This window comes from Pelodiscus sinensis, chromosome 20 (genome assembly GCF_049634645.1).
Source record: "Pelodiscus sinensis isolate JC-2024 chromosome 20, ASM4963464v1, whole genome shotgun sequence".
Classification (NCBI taxonomy): Eukaryota; Metazoa; Chordata; order Testudines; family Trionychidae; genus Pelodiscus; species Pelodiscus sinensis.
The window spans coordinates 10,941,245-10,956,700 of record NC_134730.1 but is presented as its reverse complement, the minus strand read 5'-3'; the positions used below and the strand labels follow the sequence as shown (position 1 = coordinate 10,956,700).

The 15,456-nt window shown below is 50.8% G+C and overlaps 1 protein-coding gene across 1 annotated transcript in view; it reads right to left on the bottom strand.

The window, feature by feature from the left end:
• Positions 1-15,456, bottom strand: part of EVPL (envoplakin) — a 44,482-nt gene that overhangs the window by 4,004 nt on the left and 25,022 nt on the right. The window contains exons 12-22 of the mRNA XM_075903624.1: positions 15,023-15,169; positions 11,245-11,399; positions 9,503-9,600; positions 8,356-8,537; positions 7,595-7,773; positions 7,258-7,396; positions 5,845-6,038; positions 4,169-4,319; positions 3,003-3,086; positions 2,808-2,918; positions 1,618-1,710 (exon numbers count right to left, since the gene is read on the bottom strand). Of these exons, the coding sequence (XP_075759739.1) occupies positions 1,618-1,710; positions 2,808-2,918; positions 3,003-3,086; positions 4,169-4,319; positions 5,845-6,038; positions 7,258-7,396; positions 7,595-7,773; positions 8,356-8,537; positions 9,503-9,600; positions 11,245-11,399; positions 15,023-15,169 (1,533 nt within the window). The remainder of the gene's footprint in view (positions 1-1,617; positions 1,711-2,807; positions 2,919-3,002; positions 3,087-4,168; positions 4,320-5,844; positions 6,039-7,257; positions 7,397-7,594; positions 7,774-8,355; positions 8,538-9,502; positions 9,601-11,244; positions 11,400-15,022; positions 15,170-15,456) is intronic.

Sequence of the window (15,456 nt, the reverse complement as noted above, 5' to 3'; positions counted from 1 at the left end):
ACAATAAGCAAAAATGGATGTGATTGGGGTAATGTTCTCTCACGTTAATCAAGCACTATTGGAGTCAAATTAGCAAGATCTATAGGCAGGGCTTGACAAATAATGCAATCTACTCGCCCATGGCGAGCCCTGTCTATAGGTATTTATATCCTTAGGGTTATCCAGCAAGAGGAAAAGCTAAATTCCTACCATGCTGGAATACCAGCTGTTGGGTGGTTCTCTCTCTGAAATTCCTAGTATCTAAGCCAGGGCTGGACAAGATGTGGCCTGGGGGCCAGATCCAGCCCACCTAACTCTGGGTATGTCTACACTACCCTCCTAGTTCGAACTAGGAGGGTAATGTAGGCATACCGCACTTGCAAATGAAGCCCGGGATTTGAATTTCCCGGGCTTCATTTGCATAAGCGGGGAGCCGCCATTTTTAAAACCCCGCTGGTTCGAACCCCGTGCAGCGCGGTTACACGGGGCACGAACTAGGTAGTGCGAACTAGGCTTCCTAGTTTGAACTACCGTTACTCCTCTTTTCACGAGGAGTAATGGTAGTTCGAACTAGGAAGCCTAGTTCGAACTACCTAGTTCGTGCCCCGTGTAGCCGCGCTGCACGGGGTTCGAACCAGCGGGGTTTTAAAAATGGCGGCTCCCCGATTATGCAAATGAAGCCCGGGAAATTCAAATCCCGGGCTTCATTTGCAAGCGCGGTATGCCTACAGTACCCCGCTAGTTCGAACTAGCGGGGTAGTGTAGACATACCCTCTTTGATCTAGTCTGTGGACTACATCTGGCTGCTTTCTAGTTATATCCTGCTGTCCATGACACTGAATTTCCAGGCGGTGGCTCAGGCAGCAGGATCCTGTTTAAATGGCTCACAGGAGCTAGAGCCACAAGCCCTTTAAATATCTGCAGCAACACCGGGTGGCTGCCAGGCAATGCGGTAGCAACAGGGCCAGAAGCTGGGAGCCCTTTGCTGTGTTTTAATTCAAAGCCTCCAGCCCCACACTCCCCTGGCGGGAGGCTAATCCCCAGCCCCGCCCCTTTCACTCCAGGCCCCGCCCCTTCTGGGGTGGAACCGGCCCGTGACCATGTAACAAAATTCATTAAGTGACCCCCTGTGAAAATTATTGCCCCCCCCTTCCAATCTAAGCACAGTGAACACTAGATAATCTTAAGTCTGGATCTCTTTTATCCTGTTTAAAAGAAACATTAGTTAATACACTCAATGACTACACATGGGCAGGGCAGGATCTTGAAGCGCTTATGTCTCACTGGAAAGATGGTGTCTTTGGTCAGCAATAGTAATAGAGATGTAGCCGCACGTACCAGCTTGTTAGTCTTTAAAGTGCTGCATTTATGGTCAGCAAGGCCTTGGTGAAGCAGGGTTCCTTGCCCACTCAGAGGAAACAGAGCCATCTACTGGTTCACCAAGACAACTGCCTGCAGCACAATTGTGTTTCCCAAGTTTCCATCCCCAAGCAAACCCTGCTTGACTTTGAAATCTGGTGAGATCAGTTTGAGGCAGGACCTGAACAATTCCGCTGAATGACACTGATCTATAACTTCTTCCTTGCAAGCAGGCCATGTATCCCCCCGCAAAAAAAGATGGGAACACTTTGAAAATACCTTCTCCATAACCTTTTTGGCAAACTCCAGCCGGCTGAGTTGCTGCTTGTTTTCTGCTGCTGTCTCCGTGTAGAGTTTTGTTACATCATTCTCCTAAACAGAAATAGCAAGAATGATTTGGGTAGTCACCTGTGATGTGGCCTGTTAAACATGCTGTGTTCCTCCTGCCTACCCCTCCTCTGGCCCTATGCATCTCTCTGTGCAGTAGTGGTAACCTGAGGCTCTCAAAGCGTTTTACAACATTTAACTGAGTAGTACAACACCCTTGTGATATTGGTATCACCACCCCTGATTTTATAGCAGGGGAAATCGAGCTGGTTAAGAGACTTGCCCTGAGTCATGCAGCAAAGTCAGTGGCAGACTGGAAAGAGAACACAGGAATCCTGACTCTGTCTCACAGTCTAAGTTCCATATAGTGCTCTCCCATATAGCCAGCTACAAAGCAGTAACGTTTACTGGTCACAGTGGGCCCAAGGAATGTTCTTGGCAGGTACCAGGATTATCAACACCCAAGCACCAGCTGAATCCATATATAGCAGCCTGGACATGCTCAAGCCAAAAACTTGGAACAGGAAGGCAAATGCAGCCCTCAGTAGCAATATTCAGAACACCCAAAAGTGAATGGTTCCCGTTCATTTCATGCCAGAGGCTGCTCTGGGGCTGAGAAGATGGTCTGGAGAGCTGCTCTGGGCCCAAGCACAAGAGGAGATTGGGATTTTTCTGTATGGAACTGGAACCATCGACATGACTTTGGTTTGGATGCAACTACCGAATCATTTCCAAGCTCTAGAAAGACCTTGCGAAATAGTTCTGATTTGTCGTTCTCATTCATGCTGTAGTTTACACTTCTAAGACAACACTGTGCTGCTGCAAGCCAAGGAAAAACAAGTGTTCACAGGAAAGCATCAGCTACTCTAGCAACAGCACAGTTCTGATATTTCATATCCCGCTTTGCCCCAGGCGGTAGAGTCAGACAGACCAGCAGCACAGTTTATGCTTCAGGAGTAGGACAGGCACCAACCACTGCAGTCAGAGAGGGGGGTGGGAAATTGGGGGACCAATCAAGACTTCCTCATGGAAAGAGGAGAAGCTGCAGGCTGATTTCAGACAGGGTGTAAGCTGGGCAATGAAGCTGCACCTCCTAACACCAGGCCTCGGTATGTCTCCAGGTCTTTGTCTCAAGGTCTCACCTGGGCCTGGATGCTCTCTTGCAGTGGGGTAACACGCAATCTTTTGGCAGCGGAAGCGCTTAGGGTGGGGTCCAGCGAAGAGCAATATTTGCCTGCCTGCAGCTCATAATCCTATCACAAGTGGAGACAAAGAGATCAGGCTGAGTCTCTGCTGGGCCAGGCTGGGCAGAGCCTCATGGCAAAACCCAAACGTACGTTGAGAGCAGACTGCACAGTCTGGGAGAGTTTCACCACCGCGTTCTTCTCCAACTCCTTGCCCTGGATTTCGTCCACCAGCCTCTGCAGGAGAAGGAGACAGGACCTGAGTAAGAGCAGGGTGCTAGCAAACAGAAGACAGGCAGGGAGGGGAAAGTGTGGCTGCTTGTCCAGGAGTTCCCATCAGAAGGGAATAACGAGATGCCACCGAGGACATGGGGAATGCTCTTGGCAAAGACAGCCAAAATCTGGCATTGCTGTCTGCTTAATGGCCCAAGCTAACCCATCTCTCTGTAGGGCTCCAAGCTATGGGGGTGACTCAGTCTGACCTTGTGTGCCTGGATAGGAGACCAGAATCCTGGAGCCACCTGGTCTCTTTTCCCTCTGGCTCATAGAGCGTAGGTAGGTCATGGAGGAGCTACCTCTTCCCGGCTCGTGGTGTTTGCTCACAGGGTCTCATTTAAGAGGTGACCAGTGTAGTTCTGCGTCAGTGGAGGCTGTTGGCGGCTAGAGCCAATTCCTGGTATGTCTGGGAGGGGGCAGCTAGCAGGAGATGCTCCATGAGGGCCTTGGAGGCCATGCAGCAGTATGCTCAGAGATGCAGGATCTGGCCCCCCCCGCATTCCCTATTCTGCTCTCCACTTGTTGTAAGCTGCCCTCTGTGTCAGGCCTTTTCTGTGTTAGTCACTTCACTGCCAAAGGCAAAGCACGAGAAGAGAAGTGGAGCAGCGGTTACCGCTCAGCGCAGCTCTCAGGTGACACAAGGGGCCCTGCCTTCCTCATAGCTGCCACTTTCCCCCTCCCCACATCTCTGGGCATCCAGAGGCCTGGCTAAGGTTGCCAGGTGTCCAGTATTCACCCGGACAGTCCGGTATTTGTGGGCTCTGTCTGGTAAAAACCCCAGGAAATACCGGATATGTGAAATGTCTGGTATTTCCTGTTTCCCTGGGACCGAAGCCCAGCGGGGACAATTTTCCCCTGCCACTTCTGGCAGGAGCGGGGGAGCGAGGAGCGCAGCAGAGTCGTAGTGAAGGGAGGACGGGGGCACTTGCCGGGCGCCACACTAGGGTGGTGGGGAGGGGTGCACCAGTCTGGGGCTTCTGAGGCATGTGTTCGATATTTTTTGTTAAACCATCTGGCAACCCCAGGTCTGGCAGGAAATTCACCTTCTGTGCCTGCATCTTGTAATTGATCTGGCTCGGCCCATCCGTGGTCTTGACCTGGTGCTTGGGCAGGTTGTTCATCCAGAACATCATGTTCTCGTTGGAGTTTTGGAACTGCTGGTAGGTGAGGTTGGTGTTCCGGAGGGTCTTCTCCCTGGGGAGGTTTAAGAGGCAAAAGGTTTCTCATGTGCAAATTACTAAAGGGACACTGGGCCAGGGGAGACAACTTCTGTGGGCCCTTGGGTAAGATGTGAAGGGGAGGGACAGCTCCGTGCTCCCAGAAGGGGCAGGGCCTCAGGAGCCCCAGACTGTGGTGCACCCCTCCCCACCACCACAGACCTCAGAGCTGCCCTGTGGCAACTGGAGTTCTGGGCCCCTTTGAATCACCAGGCCTCGGAGCAATTGCCCCCCCCCCCCATCAGTGGCCCTGCACGGGGAATGTCACCAGGGTAACGAAAGGGGTGTTTATAACAGGAAGGCTGGGTGGCCGCACAGTTCTCTGTGGACTTGCTAGGAAAGTGCGTAATGAAAACTAAACTGTATTATCATGTTCAGCTCTAGGTGGCACCATGTGTAACACACCTTACCTGAGAGACCCGGGGGGGGGGGGGGGGGGAGGGGTACATTTCATTAGTGAGAGGGACTCGCTTTGGAGCCACCCAGAGCTTTTTAATACCTGTTGTGCAGGTTTCCTTTGCAGACAAGGACTGCTACGGCGTGATGGCTGTCACAGTGCCTTCCACAGGCTTTATGACAATACGCTTATGACTGTGAAGGACACAACTGGGACATGCTTTCTATGAAATACCCCGTGTGAGTTATCATTGGAAAAGTTATCTGCTGAGTAGGATTCCCCCAGTTGCATGCATGCATCATCTTTGTAGATCTAGTTAAGATATGAAGTATAAACCTGTGTTGCTCATGTAATCATGGTAAGTGAGGGCCAGTAGTACTACTCAAGGGACTTAATTGCCCAGTACTCAGAACGAGTCTACCTTGAGTGGTCTCCCCCACCTCATGCTGGCAATTCCTTCACCAGCCCTCAGGAGAGCTCCCTATGGCTTGAAAACGTGTCCCTCTCATCAACGGAAGTTGGTCCAATAACAGATATTACCTCACCCGCCTTGTCTCTCTAACAATCTGGGACTAATATGGTTACAGCTCCACCGGATACCTTCTCTGAGCATTTTCCAGCTAGAGCTGGTCAGGCAGTTAATGATCTTGGCCTGGTAGTTGCAGCCCTGCAATCTACTGTGCACAAGGGAGTGCAGCGTGGCGTGCACAAGGGAGTGCATGGCAGACTGAATGCAATTACAGAGAGGAGAAATTTTAAAGTCAGAAGCAGACTGTCCTGCCCCTGCCTGCTGTGTGTACTAATAACTCTGCAACTGCCTGCTGCATATCTCTATGGGTAAGTGATAACTAGGAGGAGGAGAGCAGGAGCAACAGAGAAGGCTGCACAGAATGCCACAACTAGACACACTGGATCTCAAGCGACACTGGCCACAGGAGTTGGACTGGGCTCCTGGACAGGGGAAGTGCAGAAGACCTCCCCAGAGGGTCCCAAATCTCAAAGCTGGCTCTTCAATTCAAATTATCCAGGTAAATTTGGGTTTAGGGGATGGACACTTCTGCCTGGCCCTCCAAATCCCAGCCCCCACCCGGTCCCACATGCTCACCGGTGATCCAGCTGGTCAGCCACAGCATGGTAACGGTCATTGAGGAGTTGGACTTCCCGCTTCTGCCTGGGGAGGTCGGGGCAGTACTCCTGGAAGTTGTTCTGCACCGCGCTGCAGCTGTGCTCAGCGTCCTTGAGGCTGCGGTTCAGCTTCAGCAGGCAGTCCTCCTGGGCCACCAGGTCCCGCATCAGTCTCTGGAAAGGGAGGAGCTACTGGGTTAGCACTGCAAGCGGATTCAAACCTGGGACCTATACAGCTTGAGCTATAAAGCCAGCTGGCGCTCAGCTTAGGCTGAAGAGTTTAGGTTGTAGCATCTCTCACTGTAAGTGATCTTAGTGCTACTCCATGGGACAGTGAACCACACCCACTAGGTGTGTGGGTTACACCTCTCCCTGGCCCTCCACCCAGCACCTCTCCCTGGCCCTCCACCCAGCACCTCTCCCTGGCCCTGTAAGGCTGACGGTGTTGCAGAGGGAGAGCCACCAGTTCAGAAGCAGAAGAGAATGGAAGGAGCTTCTCTTTCCACCCCAACGTCTTTATTCTCAGTAGCAATGGGGAAATGGATTTAAAAAACCCACTGCAGGGTTGGGGGGGGGGGGGGGGATTGGCAGAATGCAAACAGTGCTAAGTGCAAGGGTGGCTGTCTGACACAGAGATGTCAGGTATGGGGGGGGGGGGCAGTTAGAGAGACGGGAGGGAGAGAAGGCCTGGCATGGCTGGAGTCAAGAGGGGTGGAGGTGCTGGAAATAGCCATTGTGGGCAAAGGGGGAATTAATTGTAGGGCAGAGAGAGTGGGGTGGGGACACAGGTAGATGGAGAAGGGTTACCGGGGTGCAAAAGGGCAGCTGATTGTGGGGGGCTGAGGCAGATTGACAAGGGGAGTGTTTGGTGAGGTACACGCGCAGGTGGTAAGATCTCTGTGGTGGGTCTTGGTTCTGATGGACGTTTCTCAGAGACTGCGACAGAGGTATCATTTTAGCAACCTACTAATAAACAGCTGCCTCTAATGCTATGGAAGCTCATTTAGAGCAGACTCTCTCGGGCAGCGGGTTGCCACCCCCCATCAGCAGGGTTGTGGAAATGTCACCACAACCCAAAGCAAAGAAAATCTCACTGCCCCACACCCCACAGGCCCTGACCCTTCAAGGTCAGCATTGTCTGCCAGGGTCTCCAAACACACACGCAGATAAGTCACTCAGGCCTAGCACCGCTAGGAGCGATCCTCTTACAGCTAAGGAGTGTCAGGGAGTTAGGAACATTTCTGACTTCCTTCAAGGGGGCAGAGGGAACGTGCAAGTCAATGCTTGCCCAAGTCTCTTGCGCACACTAACAATAGGACAAGGTTAGCTGACTCCAGCTCTCACTGTGCCCGGACCATTCTCACTGCTCTCCAGAAGCCAAAGGCTGCCTCACCTGCAGCTCATTGGCACGATCCTGCAGGGCATTAGGGGAGGCTGGGATGGTGCTGTCCTGTGCCAGCTTGGACTCAAAGCTGCTGACGATCTCATCTGTGACCTCTATCTGGTTCTCCAGGTTCAGCGATGCCTTGGCTCTGAGGTGGAGAGAATGGAAGTGACTAGACACACATCGCTTCCTTCTCCGAGGAGTCTGCCCTCCCGTCAGGCTTCTGAGGAGTAACTGCAGCAGGCTCCATCGCATTGCACAATGCAGACCATTAAGAAGTTGGTCTTGTGAACACATGCCTGGCTTTGGCACCCCTTACCAATCTGGGGTGAGAGTCTCTACTTACTTCTCATCATACAGGCTGGACAGCATCTTGACATCATGGCACTTGTTCTTGACATTGTTCAGAGTCACAGGGAGCTGAGAGGCAGTGGTGCTGGCGGATTTCTTGGACAGGAAGGCCTCACACTCCTTCTGCACAGCTTCCTTATCGGCCTCAATGCCCTGCAGTCTCTTTGTTGTTTCCTAACAAATCAACAGAGACGACCCGTCACCCAGCACACAGAAGCTCAGGGTGAGGCTGATGTGATACAGCAGGATCTGCTGGGAGGTGACCAGGGAAGACAAGCTGGGAAAATGTGTCCCCAACCCAGAGTGGAACGTAGCCAGAAAGAGGAGAAAACCAGCCATTTGAATCCACCCCCAGCCAGGGCAGCAGCAGAAGACATAATCGGTACTGAACTGACACTGCACCAGACTGAAGCCCAAAGCAGGAGAGAGAACTACAAGGTTTATGCTGACAGTGAATTCGTCTTCCCTGGTCACCCCCACCAGGATCATTTCTAAAATGCAGGGAACATCACTGGTTCAGCAGTGGACGTGCCCGTGTTTCCGAATCAGACCTGCACTGCAGCAGTCTCCAGGCAGCAGGCCTCGCTCTGAGCCCCGGAGCCAGCAGATGTCTCCGCAGAAGCAGAAAAACTCTTCCCTCTCCTTTTCGAAGAGGTGGGTGCTAAAGCCTACATGGTTTCCGGATCAGGTCAATTCTGCTCCCACTGTCGGAGCTAGCTACCTCTGTCAACCCATTCTCTGGGCTCAACCCCTCACCTCCTGGTCCTTGATCCGTTTGCGAAGGTCGTCTGTCGGGGCACTGTGGCTTACTGGGGACCTCACCCGGCTAAAAATCTCCTTCTCCACTTGGACCAGGCCCCCGCCAATCTTACTCAGCTTAGAGAAGAGCAGGTCAGCTTGGGGGTCATCCTGGGCAACAGCGGGACTTCTGATTGGCGCTGGAATGACAATGGGCATCAAATCAGTGCAACGTCCCATCCGCCATTACACGCTGGGTTATCTTACCCTTTCTCCCCAAATCCCTGCTCTACAGGCCCTGCTGCTGGGCCCTCCGCTGCCCCTTCCTGGAGACCCCACCAGAAAACATCTGCCTCCAATGGATTATGCTGGGGCCAAGTGCACTTTACTTCATCCCTCATGTGGGTTGGGACAGATTGTGAGACTGGGACGGAGAGTCTGGGTCAGAGCTGAATTGTCTCACACATCCAGAGGATTCAGCACTGCAGGGGCTGAGGGCTCAGACCCACAAAAGGCTGCTCCATGCCCAGCTCAGTAACTTCTTCCGTAAGAGAGCTCAGCTGCTGACTTTGTTTGGACTTTTTCATTGTGTGAGTTGCCCCTCTGCAGCCCCCTTGTCCGTCAGTCCCAAACAATCCCTCGGGCAGTAAGCGAACAGAATTTGCTGGTGGAAAAGAGCTGGGGAAGCCAAGTTTCCAATGCAGACATAGCAATAGTGTGGGAAGGGTTGGTCCTGCAAGGCCCCAGCACCAGGACACAGCACTTCTGGAGCATCTTTCATTCCAGGATCTCAAAACACTCAGCAGAGACCACAGAAGCCGCATGTCTCCCTTGTGTGATGAAGTCTCGTAAGAAATTTTCAAATCACAGCACAGAGACAAAGTGACTTGCCACGGGTCACCCAAGCAGTCAGTGGCAGGGCCAGGATCCCACTATCTAGTCCTCTCTTCTAAGCACCAGACCTGACTGCATCCAGATACCGAGTATTCATGCTTCTGCATTCCCACAAGTGCCCACATGTGGGTGTCCTACGGCATTCACTGATGGACTATCTTTTATCGACTGGCCAAATTTCAATAAAGTAAAACAAAATGAGCCTGGGGTTCTCACTTTGTGGGGCTACCTTATTATGTTAAATTAGAGAGCAGTAAATAACCTGACGTACCCTGCTGGCTGGGCTTAACTGGCTCCTTCTGGCTGCTTTTCAGGGAGTTCTGAACGGTCGCTTTCTTCTGCTTCACCGTGTTCAATTCGCTCTCCAGCCTGCAAGCGAAAGAAGGGAGCATCACCCCCAGCACAAGAGTTACCAGGAATAGAAACTCATCTGTACAAGGCATGCTCATACGCCTGTCTGGGAGTCCTTAACCCAGGGATGGGCCTCACCTGAGCACACTGCAGGCACCTCTTCTGGGGCAGGTGGCACTTTGAGCATGTTTAACTGGAAGTCAGAGGCTTTGTCTATACTGCTGAGTTTAAAGCGTAGCCACAGCAGCATGGTCACGGCAGTGGGAGAGAGCTCTCAGTCCTCTAGGTAAACCACCTCCATGAGGGGAGTAGCTAACAGTGTGGGAGCCTGATTACACTGACCCTATCACAGCGCTGTAACTTGCTGTGCTCGGGGCGGACGGGGGGGGGGATAGTGTTTTTTCACATCTCTGAGCGCGAAAGTTACAATGCAGCAGAGACAGCGCAGACAAGCCCTATGCACTCCCAGACAGTGTTCACACTATACTATCCTGGCATATGGAAACAGCAGAGCTCTGATTTGCAAGAGCAACATGATGTTAGGGGAGAACTAGGAACAGGGGCAAGAACTAGGGACAGTTGAAGTGACTTTGCAAAGAGCAATTTGCAGGGACTTTTGAAGGCCCTGGACTAATTCCTGTTGCTACAAACAACATATGAATAAACTACATATAGGGCTGTACACAGTCATCCCTAGTCTTGTGTAAATGGCCTCAATCAAAAATTCTTACAGTGATGACTATGCTGCAGGCCTTGTCCAAGGACCATGCTACATGCTTGAAGTAAAACCCAGGAAATCAATGCAAACAAGTGATTGGTTTACAGACCCGGGGCATAGGAGGGGTAGCAAATATCCCTGAAGCCATCAGTAAAAACAATTAGCTTAAGGTGATTGTGCAAGGGAAATACATCTTTACAGGGCCCCGGGACAGTCATTGTGCAGCATTACCAAGAGATAATGCAGGGCCATGTGCTGCAAAATTTTAAAATCAAAGTGTTTTTTTTAAATTGCACATGACATTAACAGGCACCAAGGAGGGGCAGGAATTGTTTAAAGTTGCACTAGTGATAAGGAGCTGGGAGGAATGAAATAAAGGCTGCATGTGCCATTTTCAAAACTGCCTAAATCTCTTTTAAAAATGGGCCTTGGGTATTGTCTAAAACTCACAAGTTGCACTGATTTAATTAAATCTGTTCAGAGTTGAGTTAGCCAAGGGGACTGCACTGATTTAAGAGTGTTGATTTAGCTTCATATTGCCTTAGTTTAAGTGGGCAAGGAATTAACTTGCGCTACATCAAAATATGGGACTCTTCAATTGATTTAGACACAGCCACACAAGGGAGCAGCGCCGAGATAACTAAATCTGATTCTAAACAGATTTAGTCAAACTGGTGCCGCTTGTGTATCTAGACAATATGCATGAAAAACTTCTTGACAGTGAGGACTGTGGAGAACCCCCTGCAGGAGAAATGGGAGAAACCCCATTTCCTGGGGCTCTTAGAATTGGACAAAGCACTAGAATCATGTATAATAGAGAGGGAGAAAAAATGAGTGACAGCGGGTTTTTTACGTCTTCGCTGAACTCCTCAATGAATATCTGTAACGACTGGAGCTAGGGTGTGTTCAAGTCCCTCTGCCTCACACGCCTGCTGTGTACTCACTTGTTAACTCTGCTGATGGCCTCTGGGTCTGGAGGAGGTATGAAGAAGCAAGCAGCAGGAGCTGTCTTTGTCACTCCTGTGCTGCTCTGCACCACCCAGTTCTCCAGGTTGCTGTTGTCTTTCAGAGTGTACTTCTCACCCCGGCTGAGCTGCACCTGGATGATCGGAGGAAGGATTCGATTCTCTAGCTCTCACTCCTGAGCTCCTGAGTTTTCAGGGCTCCCGTGTAACAGAGGAGACTTTCTGAAGTCTCTAGCAAGGCCAAACTCTGCATTCCGCAGGGATTTGGGGGCTGACTGTCCTGAAAGTTCTCCCTTCTCATCGAGGAAAGTGCTGCCCCACATTGCCCCCTTGGAGACCAGGGTGCTTAGTTGGTGTGAAGACATGAATCAGCCAGGGCCAGATTCACACTTTGTGGGCCAGGCACCAAATAGACTTGTGGGCCTCCACGTAGTCGTTATCCGCCGTTTGAGTGTGGGCCTACTGGGCAGTGCTATGGTATTAATGGTACTGAGTCTCAGGCATTTTTTATTTTGATCACACACTCTGCACGACTGTACGCGCCGCTATACACAGCTTCATCAGCCCCGGTTTTTCTCACTGAGCTTTACACTCATATGGGTTTACGTTTACCAATGTCCACAGTGAGCAGAAACTTCATAGGGATCAGGGGAAACACCCACAGATTTATCTCCTTCCTCAGCCAGACAGTCTATAGCCATGTCTCCAGGACCATCCTGTTTTACCAGTCACCGAGTGTGGTCCTGGTCTGAGCTCAGTAAAGTTCCCCAGCCAGCTGCTACCCGATCAGTTCTGACAAATCCCTCCCCCAGCACCCATCCTGCCATGTGAGCAAGCCGCTTGCAAACACCACTTCCCCAAACAAAAAACAGGACTATGTAGCACTTTAAAGACTAACAAGTTGGTTCATTAATAAACCATCTTGTTAGTCTTTAAAGTGCTACATAGTCCTGTTTTTTGTTTCAGCTACACCAGACTAACACAGCTACATTTCTATCACTATTCTACATGCAAGGCACTTCCCCAAAGTGAGCTCACAACCCTTGGGAACCTGAAACCACCTGCTTTTCTCCTGGTCACCTCTCCCAATTCTTGTTTCCCTTCTACCTTGGACTTGCTCCCCAGACAGTAGGGGTTATTCTCCCATGCAAGCCTGGCCTGCTCCTTTTGCCCTTCCTTTTCTACTGGTAACCCTGTTCCTTAAGGTTAACTCGTTTCTTAATCTGCTCCCAGCTTAATGGGCCCAAGAGTCATAGAGCCACCTACAGCTTCTCTGGCTACAGCCATGGGGCCAATGGCCAGAGGCCAGCCTCTAGCAGCCACGGGAGGGGTGGCAATTCTGAGGCTGAGCATGCTTGAATTTTGCTATGGCAGCACTTGGGACTCTAAATCTTTAGCACTGCTCTAGCCAGCTACAGATTCAACAGTTCAGAGCTTCTGTCCAAGTTCCTGAGATCAATGTTCCATTTTTTCCATCCATGTGCAGAATAAAATTTGTCATGTGCACCAAGGCATGTGCAGATGTGCACCACCAATAGAAACACATGCTACCAGCTGTGGGAGCTCTGCAAATCAGCTGGGTGGCACCTGAATCTCTCCTGGGCAGCCACCCAAGTACTCAGCTTACAGGGAATGCTGCCTGAGATACCCATCACCTGCAGCAAGGACCCTAATTGTCCTGAGCTAGCACACAGTCATGCAGAAAGTGCACCCCGAATGACTTTGGAGGCCTGCACAGTAGCAGGTTCCCATCCCTGAACAGCAGCTCTGCAATAAGTTCACACACCCCCTGCCACCGCCATGGGACCAGAACCCTATGAAGACAGTGGAGTTACTCCATGTATAACCAGTTCTGCCCAAAGCCTGCTGAAGTGAGAGTCTTTTCATAATGCAAAGAGCCTATTTTAAATTCTAGGAACAAAGTGCATTTTATGCAGCACTGGTTTATTATTATAGCAGGAGGATCTCACATTACTTAGTGAATAATCAACACCTCCTGCACCACTTAACTTTTCCTGAGAGGCTCCCTGCCCAATAACAAAATATAAACCTGCTTAGCTTACAGGCAGTATAGTTACAAAAGGAAGGCATTTCTGAATTTAGTAGGAATTTTGGAAGTGCACAGAACACAGGTCTGACGTCAAGTGAAACAATTTTCAGTTTGTGTGATTGTAGGATATCCGGAGCTACATTGTAAGACTGTCCCACCCAACAAGGAAAAGTTGAGGCACCTTTGTTGTTCTTTTGTTCCACTTTTTGTTTCTGTGGGGAAATCACCAATGCAATATTACAGTCTTCTTTTTAAAAGAAGAAAACATGAAAAAAAACCCTCTGGCAATGACCATTGGAAATAGCAACTCCAGACCCAGTTAGCACTGGGAAGATGCCAGCGTTTGTTGCTCAATTTTATCCTATTTTTTTTTATAACAAACTACAGTGGATCAGTATTTGATTTTGGATAAAACGATTTAACAGCCACCCAAACTGTACTTGAGCCCCCCTGTTCCAAGCTGGGAGGCAGGTGCAAGTTTCCCTTTCTGCGTATTAGATAAATCCAGAAAGAAAAAACCCATTTCTGCTTCCATGGCTGTGGAAATTGAGTCAAATCCTCCTGTGTGCCTGGCATTGCATCTAAAGCTGCCCAGGCCCCCTAGTAGAGTCTTTCCTCCCTTACTCTCCTAGCCAGTCCACATAGCCTCCCTTGCCAGGCTTTAGATACATGTGCATTATCCACCCGATTCCTTCTTTGGGGGCAGCCAGCCGAGGCCACCAGCATCCCTAAACTAGTCTGGGGAAGGCTTCTGAGGGTGAGTTCTGGGCCAAACCTGCCTCCTCCCTGTGCACACACGTCCCCAACACACAGCACCACCCCCCTCTAGCGCGAGAGCTTTCCACTCATAGCAAATGCTGTGGTAAGTTCACACAGCGGCCCTGCTCCTCCCTCCTTCCTTTTCCTGTTGCTATCTGCCAAGGTACTGCTGGGAAAAGAAGTCCCTTCCCTGATCCAGGGCCAACTCTCTGGGCAGGGAGCTGGCCAAGGAACTACAGCTCCTAGGATACTTTGGGGACTCAGCTCCCATGATGCTCTGCAGGCTCCCATTACACAGAGGAGTGGGGAGGAAGTGAGTAACAGGGGCCCTATCTGATTTTGGGCCGGTCACCATAGAGCCAGTGGTGCCATGGCAAATCTGCTAGTGAAATCAACCGGGATGCTTGTCCCTAGCAGAGCAGACACCTGGGCACTGGGTGTACACATTCCTCACTGGAAAAGCACTGGCACATGGGTCTATGTTTCCCCCAGACAGGAAGGTGTTTCAGGTTAGCAAGTGGCTCATGATCCTCTGAACAGGAAAGCGCCGCATTGCAGAATCTGCAGCTGTCTAGGCCCCACGCTGAAGATTTAGAGTCCCAAATGCTGCCATTGCAAAGTTCATGCTACACTCAAAAGTGGATCATCAACTCTGGAGCCAAGAAGGGGGGCAGCAAATGAAGTCAACCCAGGGCACAAGCAGAGGTGAAGACAAATGTTGCTGGTGCTGTCAATAGGCATTTCTCAATTGCTTTCTGGGACCTGGGACAACGGGTACGTTTGGGTTTAAACTACAAGACATTTTCACCAATGACAACAAACTCAGGGGAATGATTCCTAGTGTCCAGGCAGTGAGGGGCACGTGGGAAATTCAAAAGCGGACATCGCTGGGAATACCAAAAGGGAATCCGATTCCACTTCTATCCAAACGGTAAGAACATTCCTTACGTCACCAGAGGCCCAGTCACAGAGGCTGTCCAGGGTAAGCGGTTGGGAGAGGCAGGTTCTGCGCAGTTTCAAAGGGCTGATCTCTGGGCTCCTCCTCTTCAGCTCAGCGATGCTTTTTTCTGCTTGTTTCACAGTCTTCTCCTCATTCTAAATAGAGAGAAGAGGAAGAGTTTCCTGCCTGGCTGGCACTTGACTGAATAACGTGGGCTGGAGACAGCAGGGTATCAAGAGGCTTACGTTTGGGACCTACATATGGTGGTACTTTGGGGCCATTCATTCAGACCTGGGGGACAGAGCAGAAAGCCTGCAGGGAGGGAACTGCTCCAGAACAGGGTAGGAGGAGGGGTGGCTTTGCTTACAACAGAGTTGTAGAAAGGTGTAATAGTGTCTGGTCTGTGAGTGAGACACGCAGCGCTACTGGGCCAGATTAGTCC